This window comes from Rhagoletis zephyria, unplaced genomic scaffold (assembly GCF_001687245.7).
Source record: "Rhagoletis zephyria isolate East Lansing unplaced genomic scaffold, Rhagoletis_zephyria_1.1 Rzeph_scaffold_01486, whole genome shotgun sequence".
NCBI lineage: Eukaryota > Metazoa > Arthropoda > Insecta > Diptera > Tephritidae > Rhagoletis > Rhagoletis zephyria.
In genome coordinates this window covers 5,270-23,709 of record NW_016158570.1, presented here as the reverse complement: position 1 = coordinate 23,709, position 18,440 = coordinate 5,270, and the positions used below count along the sequence as shown (strand labels likewise).

The following is an 18,440-nucleotide window of genomic DNA, read 5'->3' as shown; positions in this document are numbered from 1 at the left end:
AAACTGTTGAAATAGTCAAATAAAAATAAATGCTTTTATATGTAGTATGTACATATACATACATACTTTTGTACATACTACATTCATACATACATATGCATGTATCTCTATGTACCCTCATCTTATATTTACATACAAATGCACATATGTTAGCAGTATATGTATTGATGGGCGGCCCAAGCACATTTAATTATGTGCGAAACTTTAATCTCTTCCAGATGTTAAGAATGCTTTAAGCGCCTTGATATTGTAATTGCTGATTTGCTCATAGGGAATACTGAACTTGTATCCATACAAATATATCTTTGAACGTATATATGTACATACATATGTATGTTACATTAAAAATTAAGAACTTCTTAGGAGACTCGTTGTAGACGGATGTCCATTCACATATCGTCGCTTGGGTAAAAGATTGTTGTGAGCGCAATTTTGGCGATTTTTAGTTCTAGATGCAGTTATATATATTGAAATAAGGTATTTCGATTGGTGTTATCAGTTTTTAGATATCGCTTCCGAGATATTGACTAAAATTTTTTCGATAATTAAGTAAAAATTTAGTTAGTGATGCAGTCATTAAGTCATTAAGCTAATCAATGTCTTAAAAATGGCTTTCTCCATTTTCGGATATCTCTTTTAGTTTCCGAGATATTGAGTAAAAGCTAATTTAATAGAAATTTTGATCACATTTTGATTCCTTTCATACAAAGAAATTGTGGACAAATGACGCTTACGACAAAATTTTACTAAAGAAAATCCTTGGTAAACTCAAAACTAACTAACAATAAACATTAAAAATTAAATAATTTAAGAATTGTGTGAACTAGTAACATTTTCAGAGAATTTGGAGAAAATCTATCTTCGCGTTTTCGAGAAATTTTATTCCAAACTTCAATGGCGATTTCCCACAACGTGCCGAAATTAACATACGAAACATACGAGCATACATACTTATAAATATCGTCGCCTGGATAAAAGATCGTCGTATGTTACTTTCGGCAGGTTTTGGGAAATCGCGATTGAAATTTCGAATGCGATTTCTCAAAAACGTGACGATAGATTTTCTCCAAAGTCTCGGAAATGGTACTAGGTTACGAAGTTCTTAAATTATTGTATTTTTTTTTGGTTAACAATTTTGTAGCCCATTTGCATGCCCTACGACAAAATGTGACGACAATTTTTTCTAAATTAACGATACTTCTTACTCAATATCTCGGAAGCCAAAGGCGATATCCAAAAGTGGAAGACCCCGATTAGCTTAGTATGACTGCATTACTAAATCAACTTGTACCAAATACCGGATAAAATTTTAGTCAATGTATCGGTTACGACTGTTGCAGGCAGTCATAAAATGGTGAACGTGCAACGGCTTGAGAAATGCTAATTACAGTAAAAAAAAATCGATTATAAGCGATCTATTGAATTCCCAAAAAAATAATAGCCGCCATCGATTCGCAACAATTTGCTAGTGGCGAAACGAACGAATTCAATGAGGTGCCACCAAACTCGCCATCGTCCATCGCTGCTAGCTAACTTTGTTGTTGCTTTCACATACACAATTTTTCGGTAAGCGACCGGAACTCGAAACATAGCGGATGTTTTACTCCTGGCTCTGTTGACCTCTTGTTTTCAATTCCCTCATAAAAAGCTAAGACAAAATTATGCAAATGCATATTATAACAAAAAATACATTTTCAATACAAGTGTTATATGCTGTTGTTATATGTATACCTATAGTTTTAAATAGTACCGTATATAGAATCAACGAAATCCGTTTCCCTTTTACTTTGTTCTTTTCCGTTTCTCAAGCCGTACGCAATAGATGCAAACTGCATAGTCGACAGTACAGCAGTGCACTGTGAAAAAACTTGATGTTGAATTGAAAATTTAAGGACATAAGGGATTTTTCGATTTTTTCTATGTATGGCCTAAACGCAGAAAACAGGACCAGCTAGAATATTACGGATTTTAACCCAATCAGGAAATAAAATTGTCGATGGTGCGTATAATTTACTCATTGAAACCGAAAAGCTACGAAAATTCGTATTGCTCATTTACTTCAATAGTATCATAATCCAAAAAATAGCGAAAACAGAGTTTGCATGTCAGTTTTTAAAAATCCCTACCTGTTTTTGATACTCTTTTTATAATAATTTTTGCTTCTCCTGTAAAATAAAGAATTTCTTGGTTAGGGCCTCTGTGAATTATGTAACTCAAACCTTAAAGCCGTTTATCTAGAGTTTTGCTTTTTTACGGAATTTGGGCAGTCGCTAAAGTAGCAACATCTATAGAAGGAAGAAATCAGCTGACACGGAAAAATCTAAATTCCGCAGATTTCTGCGCTACGGGCTACAACTACAGAAAAATTCAGAGACAGATCATGTCACCTGACTCGGGTTTACGTACCGGTAGGTTTACGTTCTTGACTAATTTAAGCTATAACCAGACATTGAACAACCGGAAAAAAATATTTGTATCATGGGTTAACGCATGAACGAATGATACAAGATCACGCAAGAAGGAAAGCAAGAAAAAGGTTATTTTCTAGCTGTTGAAATCTCGACGCCACGATGTAGCGAACAGCACGATGCGGTATTCTATCAAGGTTCATAGAATACAAGGTTACGACATCAGCCATGACCGTCATCTTGATGGCGTAGATGGCTCAATTATTGGAGTTGCCAGATTCCTAAAAAATTATCTAATAAAATTACACTATTTTAGTCAAACATACATCAAGCTTTATTTCAAATATGTGTAACCCTGATATTTACCGTTTGACAATTTGCGTCGAAGTTTGTGCTTTTTTCTGCGTCTTTGAGTTTATTTAAATTATTAAAAAGTTAAGTGCGCTGTTTTTGATTTCAAGAATTACACCGAAAACGGTAATTTAGGGTTTACCGTATGGCTAAAGATGAATTGCAATTGCGGTGGCGATATTTTGGCAATGTTATGAACGCTTTTTATTTAAAAATACGCGAGTGCGTTCTGCTCACTTTCAAGAATAAAATCCCCAGCATATTTCAATTTGCATTCGATTTACATTTCATTTGTCACTATTGTACGAATATTATTATGTTAATCCAGTTTCACGTGAAGTTATAACATTTTATGTTGTTATAATAAGCTTTGCCACGATTTTATATCAAAAATGCCCATTTGATAAGCATTCCTAAAATATGCTATACGGCAACTATATTTTCTGTGTTTTGTTTACTCTCTTTCTTCGTAAAATATTTCAGCCAATCAGAACTCACTTCGCGACTACGTCATTGGAGGAAAACAAATTTTTGACAGCACCATGTCGTAACCTTCTATTCTATGAACCTTGTTGGAGGTGAGTTTTCGTTGCATCTGTAAATGTGACTTTTTCAATACATATGTAATTGCGTATGTCTGTCAAATTCATGGTATTTATTTAACTATTTAAAAATACGTTATTTGAAAACGAAATAAACTAAACTCAGATGATTCTATCTGTGTGTAAGATGAAAATAGAAACATTTCTATTTCGTATGTACGTGCATCTGCTTTGTACAGAAACAAATCTAATTTGCCATTAACGATATGTTGGCATTTCCATACGTAAAAAGTCGAATGTACACATGCAAATACATATCGTGTAAGAACACCTTAACTGCGCTTTAATACAAGCAGTATACCTTTGACAGTTTTGAAAAAAGTATTTTTCAAAACAGATTCACGTCAACGCTCCCATTGAACTGTATAGGGTGCTTTATTATCATAAAACTGCCCTACCGACAAATTCTGTATTAGAGCGGGAGATGTACTCGGCATAAAAATTCTATAGAACACATACCATTGGTTAGAGTGGGAGAGGCTTACTACCAAATGACTTCAGGGTTGCTAGTTCAAAAGAATATTAGAATAAAACATAAGGCGAATTTATACAAGGTGATGTTACTGATGAGCTTAGATTTTCGAGGCGTTCATTCTGAATGTCAAAAGATGTGTTTGTTGTAAACAAGGCGTATTGATATTACAACAAGCACATTATTTTGACATTTAAAAGGACCGCGGCGAAAATCTAAATTCGCCAGTTATACAACCTTGTATAAATTTGCCTTGATAAAACACGTGCAAATGATCCAAAAACAAATTTTGGCTATTTTAAGAAGGGGTCTTCACATCAAGGGTGCTACTCCGCAACGCGGTATTCGCTAAATTTCCCTTATGTATTTCGTTTGTGTTAATTATTTTAACAACAAACTACATTAGGANACCAAAAACAAATTTTGGCTATTTTAAGAAGGGGTCTTCACATCAAGGGTGCTACTCCGCAACGCGGTATTCGCTAAATTTAGCTTATGTATTTCGTTTGTGTTAATTATTTTAACAACAAACTACATTAGGAAAAACTGCCGATCACCAAGTTTGTGAAAATCAGCAGAAAAGACTATTATATACTTGTTTTATTAAAACATTTGAAACGTTGACAAAGAAAAACTATCTTGGTGTATACTGCCTCCTCAATGCAACCCTGATAATGGCAGCAGCTAAAGGCTCCGTTATGCATACTTGGCATTGCTTGAGCGTTGTCACATANTTCTTGGTGTATACTGCCTCCTCAATGCAACCCTGATAATGGCAGCAGCTAAAATACACAGCTGGCGGTTCATGTCGTTCGTCGACATTCAATTGAAAAGTGTGTGGTAGTGCGAAGAAGTGATGACAGAGTTCCGAAAACGTCCAAGACAAAATATGAAAATTCCTTGTGCTTCTCAAGATAAATAAAACTAAAAAATAAACAAAACGTACAACAAAAGGGTACAAAATTTCAGGAAGCGAGAAGAAAGATTTTATAATAGGAATTCCAAGGGGAATGAAAAAAAAATAAGAGAAGCAAGGANTACACAGCTGGCGGTTCATGTCGTTCGTCGACATTCAATTTAAAAGTGTGTAGTAGTGCGAAGAAGTGATGACAGAGTTCCGAAAACGTCCAAGACAAAATATGAAAATTCCTTGTGCTTCTCAAGATAAATAAAACTAAAAAATAAACAAAACGTACAACAAAAGGGTACAAAATTTCAGGAAGCGAGAAGAAAGATTTTATAATAGGAATTCCAAGGGGAATGAAAAAAAAATAAGAGAAGCAAGGAAAGTGAAGTGCCACTCCTTTATGCGAAAGGCGAATATGCCAACAATGGAGACAAAGTGCCCGGAGAAATAGTGAACGGAAAACGCGATAATTAAAATGGATCTACAGTACGGGATGGCGAGCTAGAAATTACATGTAAAAAATTCCAGAACGAAGTCAGTTGAATGCACGAAAATGCAATGAAAAGTGAAGTGAATGCAGCCGAAAAATAAGTAGATAAAGAAACATGTAACGAGTGCGTGTGAAATTCAAGTTAATGAAGAAACAAGTCTGAGTGAGATAATTGAAACGTAATTGGTGATTAATTAAAGCGCTCGGTAAAATTAAGCACGAGTGGAATGCGCCCAGAAAATAAAGCTGGAAAATAGTACGAAGTAAAAAAAGTTTAAGTAAAGAATATACCTGGAGTTGGGGGTCAAAAGTCCCTCAGAAAAAAGTAGGTAGAGAATAGAAGAAAATGCAGTGAAGTGCGGTGCGAGGTCGAAGAAGTATTTTCAAGCCGTACGATTCACTGATCCGTATAGCATATGTGCCACCGGCGCAGAGCGTTCAAAAGCTCTGCATGAGTCACTAACTTTTGTAAGCAATCGCGCTAGCAGCGGCAGCGCTAGCCAGCAGCAAAGTAGCGTAGCAACAACATAACACACACTCACCCTACATAGGCGACTTGCAATTACCATAATCAGATGCAATAATTCATTCACAGACTGTGTAGATATCAATATTAAACACCCTCAATAAATATATAAATTCCAAATCGTCCACACATATACCGTCAAAATGACAAGTTTTACAAGTCTGAAGGGTTGGTTTCGCAAGAAGGAACCCATCTCTGAAATTGGAAATCCTACCAATTTTCAGCGGCATTACCACGTATCCCGGAATGAAGAGACTGGACATCTGGAGGGCTTGCCAGCATCTTGGACAAGGCTTATGAATGCGCAGATCACCCGCGATGAACAGGATAAAAACCCAGATGCTGCCTATCATGCAGTTAAATACTACAACTATTCCATAAAGAAAAAGGACAATGACGTATTTAAACCCTTCATAACTGAAGAGGCTATACATGAGGAGTCCAAAGAGATTGACAACTATGTGAACTATAAAAATAAGCACAAGTCACATGACCCCGATAAATCCGATGACGACGAACTATACGGTGGTGGCAGCTCGACAGGTGAGAGTGGTGCCTCCTCCAGTGGCAACAGCAATAGCAGTAGCTTCAATGATAACCAGCAAGCCATCCGCATGACAGGTTTAAATCAAGTGATAAAAGAATTAGAGTCAAATTTACTCGCACAACGCGAAACATTGAAACCAATATCAACATTCACAGGTGACGACCGCCCACCATTACCCGCCAAAAAATTGCAAACCCTACCGCCTAAGCCTGTATTAAAACCCAAACCTCGAGCTGTCACCCAGCAGCTCTCGCGTGGAGTATCCGATCTCACCGCTATTAATTTAACAGAGGAACCATTAAACAAAATTAACACAGATACTATAATCCTCAAGCCCGCCGTTCCAGCAGCTGATGGTGATGCGGAGCCTGCTGACGAATCTATTCTGCGTCGCTCAAAAGATAAACGTGCACAAAAGACAGACGCTGAGATATATGAGGAGCTTCGAGCAATTTGTAATATGGATGACCCGCGCGAGCGCTACCACACTACACAGGAAGTGGGCAAAGGGGCATCGGGTATTGTATTCATAGCCGCAGATTTGCAAACCGAAGCGCAGGTTGCCGTAAAAACAATCGATTTAAAAAATCAGTCTTCAAAAGACCTCATCCTTACCGAGATAAGGGTATTGAAGGACTTTAATCATAAAAATTTGGTAAACTTTCTGGATGCATATTTGCTTGAACCAGAAGATCAACTTTGGGTAATAATGGAGTATATGGATGGCGGTCCGTTGACCGATGTTGTCACTGAAACTGTTATGAAAGAACGCCAGATCGCCTGCGTTTGTCGTGAAGTGCTTTATGCAATAAGTTTTCTACATTCCAAAGGTATCATTCATCGTGACATTAAGTCAGATAATGTCCTTCTGGGTATGGATGGTTCGGTGAAGGTTACCGATTTCGGTTTCTGTGCAAATATCGAGGGCGACGAAAAACGCCAAACAATGGTCGGTACACCATATTGGATGGCACCGGAGGTTGTAACTCGTAAGAAGTACGGAAAGAAAGTAGATATCTGGTCAATTGGTATTATGGCTATAGAAATGATTGAAGGTCAACCACCATATCTCTATGAGACACCTCTTCGCGCGCTCTATTTAATAGCTGCTAATGGCAGACCAGATATTAAAAGTTGGGAAAAATTAAGCCCTAATCTGCAAGACTTCCTCGATTGTTGTTTGCAAGTGGAGGTCGACAAACGTGCAACAGCTGATGAGTTACTAAGGCATCCATTCTTAGAAGATTGCAGTGAAGTAAAAGCGTTAGTGCCAAACATAAAAGCAGCCAAAAAAGTCTTGCGGCGCATGGTGTAATGCACAATGAATGGGGGAAAACAAAGCATCAACAACTGTGTAGACTAACAGATAAATGCACTACGTCTCATGTTTAATGGATTGAAGTGCAATTGTAATATTGGATTAGCACAGTTGTACGAATGAGCTGTGCCAGAACGTTGTGTATTTTAGTTGCTTATTTATATACATATACTATATAGACATAAGTACGTATAAGGCAAACGATCGAACGGATTTGAGGAATATGGGGTACGAATATGCTGTATAGTTCTTAGTAGCTGCCACATAGTCTTATGTTAAGTTAATGAGTATGCCAGAATGGTTATGCAGCTAGATATTGCTGAAGAGTAGTCGGGAAGTGTGAATGGCAGTCTGTTGCTGACAGAAAAAGTTGAAAGCGAATCTACATACATGCAATATCATGTTATTTAATGGAGTGGTGCTGTGATGAAGGAAATGCGAGAACATCGCTGGTCGAATAGTATTGCAACGGGCAGACGAAAGGTGAGTTACAATTTTTAGCCCTATAAACTGTACATAAATATATCATGTTAGGTTTAAATAAGCAGGGANAAAGTTGAATTAAGATGTGTTGGTACTCGACGAAAAAAGATGGGACACGAATGACGTTTTTTGGCCAGAAATAAAAACAGTGTACAAATACCTTTCTACTGAGATCCCATAAGTCTAAATCAGAACATTTTTGGTCCAGTTATTCAAGTTTTTCGTAAATTAATCTTTGAAAAAGTAAAAAAACGGCATCAAAAATCTCATTCTTACGATTCCGTTGAAAATATTTTTAAGTAGTTTTATGCAGATTTTTTAAGCTTAATCTAATTTGGCATCTGAGGGGACTTTTTTCAAAAAGTTCTTCAAGAAACTATTTTTATTAATAAAAAACCTCCCTTTTTGGAGGTATTCTCAAATCGGTCTTGCTCACTTAAATCTTAATGTTTTTGCGAAATATTTTGGTGAACGTCTTAAAATATAATAAATTTTGTAATCCCGGTGGAAAAAACACAACTTTTTTGGTGATGCAAGTGAGATATATTGGTTTTGTTCCCCGTTATAACCCGCTTAGTTAGTNTCAGAATTATGTTGAAGAACGCCCTATCTCAGAACTCGGTTCAAAAACGCCCATCTCAAACGAAAATACATTGAAAATAAGCTGAGATAGGGCGTTTTTGAATCGGCAGCTGAGATAGGGCGTTATTCAACCCGATTCTCAGGTAGGGTGCTTTCCAATAAAATTTTGAATTAGGGCGTTCTTGAAAAGTTTTCTGAGATATAGTGTAGTTGAAAAATTTTCTGAGATAGGGCGGTTTCGAACTGGCTGCCGAGATAGGTCGATCTTCCACTCAGCCATCGATATGTACTAACATTTATTATCTAATCGCCGGTACATTTGTAGCTATTTTTTATATCTTCTATAGTTATGTTTTAACATTTATCCTACATCTACTTTGTTCATAGATCATTATTTAACTACGAATATGAGAATAGAGACACCGCGGCATAATGATTCCCAATAATCAAATTTTATTGCTACTTAACAGATTATTGCGCTTGCATAATAATTAAACAATATACCCAGTGCTAAAAAAGAAAGTAACTGTATTGTTGCCAATGCTTTTTTGATATTAAAAAGATTCATACATTCATACATACGTAACTCATTGATAGAAAAATTTGCATATACATACATACACGGTGTCTTTCATTCCCCGTCACTGGCCTCCATGTAGGAAATGCATTGCTTATTTGTACTGCTTAACTTTCTTTTCATAAATTTTGAGAGAATAGAGTCTGCATTCTAAAAAATTAAATCTGAAAATTAAAATTATAAAATAACGTTTAAATTAAGTGAAAAAAGTATAAATCCAATTTAATAGTCAAATTATGATTTTTGTTATATATAAGATTATACCTAGATTAAACTAATCGATACAGTTATCCAAAAATAAATAAGGGATTTTAACAAATTTTGCCAATTTTCCCTTTGTTTATTTCATATTTATTATTATTTATTTGTAAGTATAGTTCAATATCTAACAAAAACCAAATAAACTCATATTTTCAACTTTTCAATAAGATTTATCAGATTTTATGAATATGGATATTTCCAATTCAGTAAAAAAATTACAGCTGTTAGTAGTAGCGGCTTAAGGATATTAGTAAACATACGCGCAGGCGTAACTCAACAAAAAACGGAGGTGCAACACTGTGAATTGCGTAATACCATTTATATATAAAAGTTCTTGTAGTAATATTGGAAATGTTTAAGGTTAATTTTCCAATGTGTAAATTTTTTCTCCTTTTTGTTTAATCCTATAACTTCGGAACCATAAGTCACATAAACTTGAAATTCGGTATGCAGACATATCTATGGTAGGTGCTTATATATAAATGACTTTGTAGGGGGGGCTTGGCATATCTCATAGTCGTGGAATTTTTAATAAGCCATAACTTCGGAACCATAAGCCACATAAAATTGAAATTTGGTGCTTATAGTAAGATATATACATACCTATATATATATAAGAGTTTGTAAATGGGGGCGTGGCACATAATATAGGCGTGGAATTTCTTATCAGCCATAACTTCGTAACCACAAGTCACATGACCCCTTTAATTCCTTTTGATATGCCTTTCGAATTTAAAAGACTCAGTTTCCAGTTCGATTAGCTTTTGCAATGACAATAAACAAGACTACCTTAAAGTAAAACCCAAAACTTTATCGAAAATAAAATGTATGATAATTGCATTGGAAAATGCATTTATTTTAATAGAAGTATTTTTCATATTTGTATAAAAACGTGGGGTGAAACCCGCGGTATTTTCATAATATTTGCATAAGTTTGAAATATGAAATCACATGATTTTCGATATAATGAACTATACTTTTATATATAAAAAAATAATAATTATTAAATAAACAAAAGAGAAATAGACAAAACTTGTTAAAATGTTGCGTCCCTATTTATTTTTGCACCACCATCAACGAGATTTTTGGGCTAATTGAAATTTGCACAATATTATACTAAAATTGAATGGACTGAATACCGGCATTATTTCATTTTCTTTTTTGCATTTATTCTTCTTCTTCTTCGCTGCAAGCCGCGTGTCGAACGCGTCAAAGGAGAGGAACATTGAATGTTCGAAAAATTCGCAGTGACGGAATCGTGCAAGTGTGCGCTAGCTCGTTAAAATATATGGGTAGCATTGTTGTAATTTTTGGCTCTGAGGATTCGCAACGTTATAATCGCACTAATGTGCGATTCGCTTAAAGAGCGAAATACACAACACAAGCGGCTTGACAAACCAAGCGAAATATCCCTTTGTTTCAATCCATTTGTGTTGTCTATGGGGGTGTTTGAAGGTTTGACAAACCGCTTGAGGGAAATTTGAGCAAAAATCTAAATTTTTTGATTTTCTGGCCGCCATGTTGACGTTTGATCAAACCGCTTGCGATGTGGATGGTAAAATCGCCTCATTTGTTGCTGAATTTTCACCAAGTGAGGACGTAAGGGAGAAAAATGGAAGAAAACCAACATTTTTAACATTGTGAACCGGAGGAAAAGTAAAATTCTGGGCTTGAATGACTCATGTTTGCATGGTGTATGGCGAAATGCGAAAAGTAGGTTTGACAAGCCGCTTGTGTGGTGTATTTCGCTCTTTAAGCTTTGAGTTATATGATTTTTGTTGTAGCAAGCATTATATTTTCCTAACAAAATAAATTAAAAATAATAAATAAAAATAGATGGTCAAAAGTTGAAAAAGACAATCGTTTCTAATTATCGGGCCACCAGTGTATATGTATTTAGATTTACGTGAGCTGGACCGATTTGTAAATATATCTACAAAAATTGAATTTTTATCGATAAAAATAGTTTCAGATGACAAAACAGTTTAAGCTTAAAAAAAAAAAATACATAAAAATATAAAAAAAAAGTTTCAACGGAATCGTAGCAATGCCATTTTTTATGCTGTTAATCTAACATTTTTCAAAGAATGGTATAAAAAAAACACTTATGAGGTATCATTGGAAAGGTATTTTCTCACCCTCTTTATTTCATTGCAAATAAACTAATTCAAAGTAGGAAAGAGAAAGGTAGGATGAACGAGCATCATTCCAAGTTTTATTAAGATTTGAACCAAATAACAAAAACAAGATTTGTTGGTATTAAAAAAACTTTAGTGAGTTTTTTGCAAAGAAATAAAAAGAGTGGAAAATACCTTTCCACTGATACCTCATAAGTCTAAAACGGAAAGTTTTGGTCCAGTTATTCAAGTTTTTACGTATGTCAAGTTAGCACTACACTTTTCGAAGTTGGAAAACCTAACTATGGCATTAATTGTAGCTTTTTTTGTTGTAAATTTGTTGTGGAAAAAAATGTTAGCTTTTATTGACACCATACACCTAGTTGATAGAATTGAGATATTGAAAATGTTATAACGGCATTCTGTTGTAAATTTGTTGTGGAAAGAAAAATTCTCAAAAAAAAGCTCGGAGAGGTAACCGTTTACTTTCGAGCACAAGTCATCAATTCCATTCCCAGACGCCATTATCGAACAATCGTCAGCGTAAGAGACAATCGATACTACCTCTGGTGAGCTTGGAAACATAGTATTTAAATAGTAATGGTGAAAGGACACCATCCTGTTTTATTTTTCTATATTTGCTCGATTTGTCTCTAAACAGTCGACCACTCAGATAATTTGCCGACTACCCTTAGAGCCTCTTTGGAAGAGAGGAGGACTATATGTCTTTTAGCAGCGTGGAGTGACTGACGTATCAAACGCCTTTGACAGATCCAACGCTCCTAGAATAGTTCTCTTACAGAGGCGGTTGCGGTTTAGGGCACGTGTTATTTGAGTGTTTATGGCGTTAAGTGCTATTGTTGTGCTGTGCACATTACGGAAACCATGTTAATGCTTGGCTGGGGTCAGGAGGTTCGCTAAATACGGGAGTAGCAAGGCCTCTAGTATCTTCGCTACCGGGGAAAGGCGGGTTATCGGGCATAAGACTGTCCTTTGTTGGCTGGCTTCCCCAGTTTGAGCAGTGGGGCCACTCTCCCGATCTTCCAAATGTCTGGCTTGACGAGAGTTGACAGGTTGAGAACCTTGGCTAATAGGATCCAAATTTTTCAGCATCAACATGCATATTCCGTCGGGTCCCATGGCTTTGGAGGCTTTCGCCTTCCCGATGGCTACCAGAACTTTACCGCAAGTGAAAAGAAGAGGCGCACTTGTTGGCAGTTTGTGCAGCCTTCTGGTCACTCGACGTTTGGCTTTGTTCGCCGGAGGATGCAGTGTAAACTGCCGGCTAAAATAGCTCGCGCATCGCTCCGGATCCGACGAAGAGCGGTCGCCGTAAGATATTTCGACTCTGTCGTCGCGCTTTGTCGGCTTGGATAGTGACCTCACGGTTGACCAAAGCTTACTCACACCAGAGGTGAAGTTGCAAGTCTTCAGATGCTCTTCCCACAACGTAAATCTTAATATTTTTCCGTGGAAGTCTTCAAACATAATCCCGGTGGAAAAATTGCAACTGTTTTTGGTGATGCAGTCTTATGTACATATTCATGTAGGTATTACATATCTGTGGCATTTTATTAAAACAACTTTTATCGAGATAGACCATTTTCCTTTTAAAACAATACTTCATTGGGTTCCCAAACAATATTTTAACAATGTTAATTGTAGTATGTAGTTTAAAATTCTCGTTCAATTTAAGCTTAATAAAAATATAGAATTTTTCAATATAAAACATATCTATTATTTGATAATTCAAAGTCAATCCTTCTAAATTCACTTAAGTTTTTTTTAATAAAATTGAACTGATGTATGTGTGTATGCGTGTACATATGTATGTATACATGGAGCCGCCTTATCGCTTCAAATATTTCTAGGCTATCGTAAACTAACAAAGTCGCCACTATAAAAAAGCTTCGTTATTCGTATTTTCGTCGTTTGATAGGTTTTTATCAAAATACACAGCGACACACAAAAGTGCTTCCCCGTATGTTTTTGGTAAGCGTAGTAGCTCATTGGTATGCTTTGTTGCTGCTTTATTTCTCTTGACGTCCACGATCGGAAAGCAGTGTTAATGTTATGAGTATTAACGAATATTACGAATTTTATGATTACTCATTCACGCTGGCACTAGTTTGACGTTGAAACAGTATTATTTGTAAAAATATGTATGAGCTTTATTCATATCGCACTCTCACTACAAAAGAGTCGCAATACCTGGAAATAAACAATATTAGATTTTTACCATATACTATATGTATGTACGTAGTACGAATTGCCTCTAACTTCTGCAAAAATATCTGCTACATCGCTTAAAAAAATGGTGAAATCCTCTTTTTATCTCAATTCTGAAAAACAGGTAAACTTTCACAAAAAAAAGTGTAATTTTTTAACCTGTGTTGACTATATGAATTTATTCACAATCTCTTAATAAACCTATAAACATTATGGTAACTCATTTTCATCAAGTGCTCATCAAAAGTTAGACGAAGATTGAACATTTAGATCGCTCAGATAGAATAAGTTGGGTTTAAATTACGCTGTGCAAGTTGTAAATGTGAACAAAGTTTTTGATAGTTGAGCTCGCTTAATTGGAACCTTCTAAATTCAATGACGTCCCCCGGCTACGGTTTTCGAGATAACGGTACTTGAAATTTCGGTTAAATTTTATGTTTTTTATAAATAACTTGGATATACATATGTATTTACCGACTATATGAAAAAAAATTAAACTAATGTTCTGAGTCTCTATAGAGGAATGTGCACTTTGCCCCCTGTCCCTGTAACCGTCTCCAATCGTCAACCAAAATGTATATGTGATATCTGTGAGCGTGGTATTACCGATTAAGGGCGTGCGACTGAAAAATATCGTTCATTTGATTTTTTGTTTCACCACCCTAATGTTCATACATACATATGTTCATTATCTTGTGTTTACATATCGAGCCCTAACCGCCAAAATAACGTAAGCGACATATTTTTCAAAATTTTATTTTTGATGCAGAAATGCATCTTGATGCTCTAGGAATATTTCTGCATAAAAAGAAAATTTTGAAAAAAATGTCGCTTACGTTATTTTGGCGGTTAGGGCTCGATATGCATATGCAGATAGCTGCTTATGTACATACATATGTATGTACAAATATACCTATGCACATACATATTTATGAGAGTAAACATTGACATTTGTCCAATATCTAACTTGTAAGTTACGGGTTGCTCTAAAACTATTTACTCATGTGCTTATTATCTGCGTTTCGTTTCGTGCCAGTTGGCCTACAACGACCTTTCGATATTTAATATAAAAAATAAAGACAGACAAATATCATCGTTCACAGTGCGCGAGTACATACATACATATCTAAGAACTTATGTACATATATTAACAGGTAGGCTTAGCTCAAATTCGTATCAACCTAACAAATATGGGTGTTTCTAAAAAGGCTTACGGCGTTATTCATAAAAAGATCAAAGAGGTTTAAAGAGCTTTATAAAGTGAAATTTTCATACAAATTTTCAATTTACAAAGCAGTTGAAGTCTCTATTTTTTATGAATTTGAGGGTTAAAATCATTAATATTGGTGTTCAGTAAAGTATAGGTATGCAGTTTGTTTTTTAACGAATGACATTTAAAAACTCTCGGTCATTTCCACAGTCGCGACTTAGCTTCCTCCAAGAAAAGAGTTGCAGTTTTTTTTTAATTATAATTTAATTTTTGCACCATTTTTTTTAAGGGAATACATGCATGGATGAGTGGAATATTTGCAAATCTCACGGGTTGTTTTTTTATTGTCACTCCGTTCTCTCGGCAAAAAAAGGCTACAGCATTCTTCTTGCATTCATTTCAATCAATGCAGTTCCAGAAAAAGGCAAAATAAAAAATAAATCAAGCCTTCGAACAATTTTTGCCCTAAAAAGTTTATTTAGGCAAAAAAATACCGCAATTACAAATTTTTTCATTGTCACTAGAAAAAATACGAATGGTTTCTTAAAAACTTTGGGAAGTTTTAAAATAGAATATTAGAGGCAATCGACGTTGGCATCAAATACAACATATCTGTGAAGTTTCAAGAGTGTGCCACCAAATTTAAAACGAAGCATGCAGAATATCTGTCCCATCTATTTTGTAATTTTTGAAATCGTATGATTTTTTAAATTTTAATAATTTAAGATATTTCAAAATGCCAAAATTAAACTATGAAAATGTGCTTGCCAAATCGAACGAATCTAGTGTAATAAAACGAGTGTGCCACCATATGAGAAAAAAATTGCATTGAGTAAAAGATAACTGTGATTTGAGAAACTAACATTCCATTTCTACAATTTTTATTGACACACCCGAAATTCATCCCGAAATTGTTGTATACATGAAGAAAGTAATACAATATATACATATGTGCATAAGGAATACCGTGTAATATTTAATTGCTTTCCAATTATATGATTTTTAAGTTAAGGTGGGCGAGAAAACATTTTCCCACGGCATTCTGAATTACTTTCCGTGGAAGTTGGCAGGACAACTTCTGAAAATCACGGATAAAGAAGGGACAATTTACGGCAAATTATCAATAGTTAGTTGGGTTTAGCGGGTTTCCTTAATTAGTTTTCAGAAGTTGTCCTGCTAACTTTTATTCTTTTCACGGATAATTAACGGCAAATTATCCGATATGAATTTTTACTTTGGGAAAAAGTTGTCCTGCCAACTTCAGAGGGGTGATTTGTGAGCTAGTTTCGATGAATTTCCGGTAAAAATTAGAGACGGCACCGATTTGTTCGTAATTCGCATGGTAATTTGATCGGAATTACCAACAAATGAGGTAATTCGCTCTGAAAATTTTGTACGGCAAATTACGTAATTCGTAGGGTAATTGGAGTGCGAATTACGAGTAAGAGATCGAACAACTACGTAATTGGAGTGCCGTGGGAAAGCCGTATTAGCTTAGCTTGCTGTGTATGGTTCTACGGGGCGTATACGTCACATACACAACTACGGGTATATGCGCAAGAGTTGTTATTTTCATTTTTTTTTGGTATATCTTTTTTTAGTTTCTATTTAAATGTAACAACTCGTGAGGTTTTGCTCATGCACGAGCAGTAAAAAATAATTAAATGTTTTAAACTTAACATCTTCGCGATCAAGCTTCAATAAATTGTGTTACGAGTATATCTAGTTTGAATAGTGACCAGTTGAGCCGAAGGAAAAATCAGGCCACTCGCAAGAGGGAAAAACTTATCTATACAACCTGCTTCGACGTCACCAGTGCGAATTAGCGAATCCTTATGCGGGTTGCAATGCAACCACCTTAACATCTATGTATGTGTAAATATGTTATTATACATATGAACGATATACAAATGATCGCATAGCGATATGTTTACAGGGTATAAAGTTTATAAAAGGACAGCTTTGTAAAAATCAGGACATTAGGCGGGAAATGAAAAATCAGCCGGGACACTTAAATTCGACCTTCAGATCAGAGCAAGAAATGTGCAGTGAAAAGCCAAAAAGATCGGAGAGATAGTCGTTTCAAACACAGTTCAAAAATGCCATTGCCGGACGCTAATATTGAACAATCTTCAGCGGAGAAGGAGTTAGGTGCTATTTAGGTGTTTTTAGGGCCACGAAAGCTGAATAAAAATGATCGGTAAAATTTGGTGTTAAAGGAAAATTCACTTTATCAAAAGACTAGAGGTACCGGCTAGTTTTTTTTTTCATCCCGGCCCAAGGCGATAAACGCTTTTAGTTTAAAATAAGAAGAAGAAAAGAAACGCACAAAAAATCCGTACAATACTTATTTACTGCACATGTTAAGTGCCGTCAAAAAACTAAGAAAGATTAGAAAATTCGTACATCCGAAATCGTGAAGAAATTCGTACAGTGAAGAAGTGAGGACAGATTAATTTCTGCTAAACTTTTTCCAGCAAATCAATCTTTGTTGTCGGTATCATATATGTAAACATCCGCTGTGCATTGTAGCCATCATTTGCCAACAGATGAGGTAAAATGTACTTGTGTAAATTATGAAAGTATGGCTGCATGGCCTGAAAATGTAGTACATAAACTGAAAAGTATCAGCAATAAATGCTTACGGAAAGTAATAATCATTACAGTGCGATGCCCGAATGACAACTTTGGCTTTTCGTTTCTCTTTCTTCAATCAAATAAGATTTTAGTGATTTTGTTTTCGCCAGACTTTTTCGCTTCATATACATATGTAAAAGTTTGTATACGTGTTGCTTGAGCGGATGTTTTAGTGTTATGGCTACGGTGACCATCCGTTCTGTTTTTTGCAGGACCGTACTGTTTTTCGAAGGTCGGTCCTGCGTAGTTTTTCAAACCTGAAAAACCTGAAAATGTACTGATTTTTTCCAAGTGTCCTGCATTTGTCCCGCATTTTATTCGTTATTTTAAAATTATCGGACAATGGATGGATTTTTTCAAAAAAGTGTTTTTTGGTACTTTTCGTAGCTTTTCTTAAAAAATCTCCAAATCAACATAAGCGACTTACAGCTCGAAGGGTATTGATGTGCCTCTTCCCAAAATATATAACTTGTGGCGACTTCAATGAAAATTATTAGTGCTACAGGCGACCATTTGCATTTTGTCTTCAAAGTCGAAAAAAGTGAGATTTTCAATCAAATACGCAGTTTCATTTGATTATTTTTTTCATTATTTTAAAAATTCGATAAAGAAGATATATCATTACAGTAAACTTTGAGCCAAAGATAATGAAAATCGGATTAGAAATGTAGATGCTATGGAGCGCAGCCTGCACAAATTATATATTTTTGTAAAGGGCACTTT

The 18,440-nt window shown here is 35.4% G+C and overlaps 1 protein-coding gene across 1 annotated transcript; it reads left to right on the top strand.

The window, feature by feature from the left end:
* Window positions 1-4,902: 4,902 nt before the first annotated feature.
* Window positions 4,903-7,639, top strand: Pak3 (p21 (RAC1) activated kinase 3). The gene has a single exon (XM_017617770.1). It carries the CDS (start codon window positions 5,900-5,902, stop codon window positions 7,616-7,618), a length of 1,719 nt encoding a protein of 572 aa, XP_017473259.1. The 5' UTR covers window positions 4,903-5,899; the 3' UTR covers window positions 7,619-7,639.
* Window positions 7,640-18,440: the final 10,801 nt, after the last annotated feature.

Coding starts and splice junctions, on each gene's coding strand:
- Pak3 (XM_017617770.1), top strand. CDS start 5,900: ATGACAAGTTTTACAAGTCTGAAGGGTTGGTTTCGCAAGAAGGAACCC.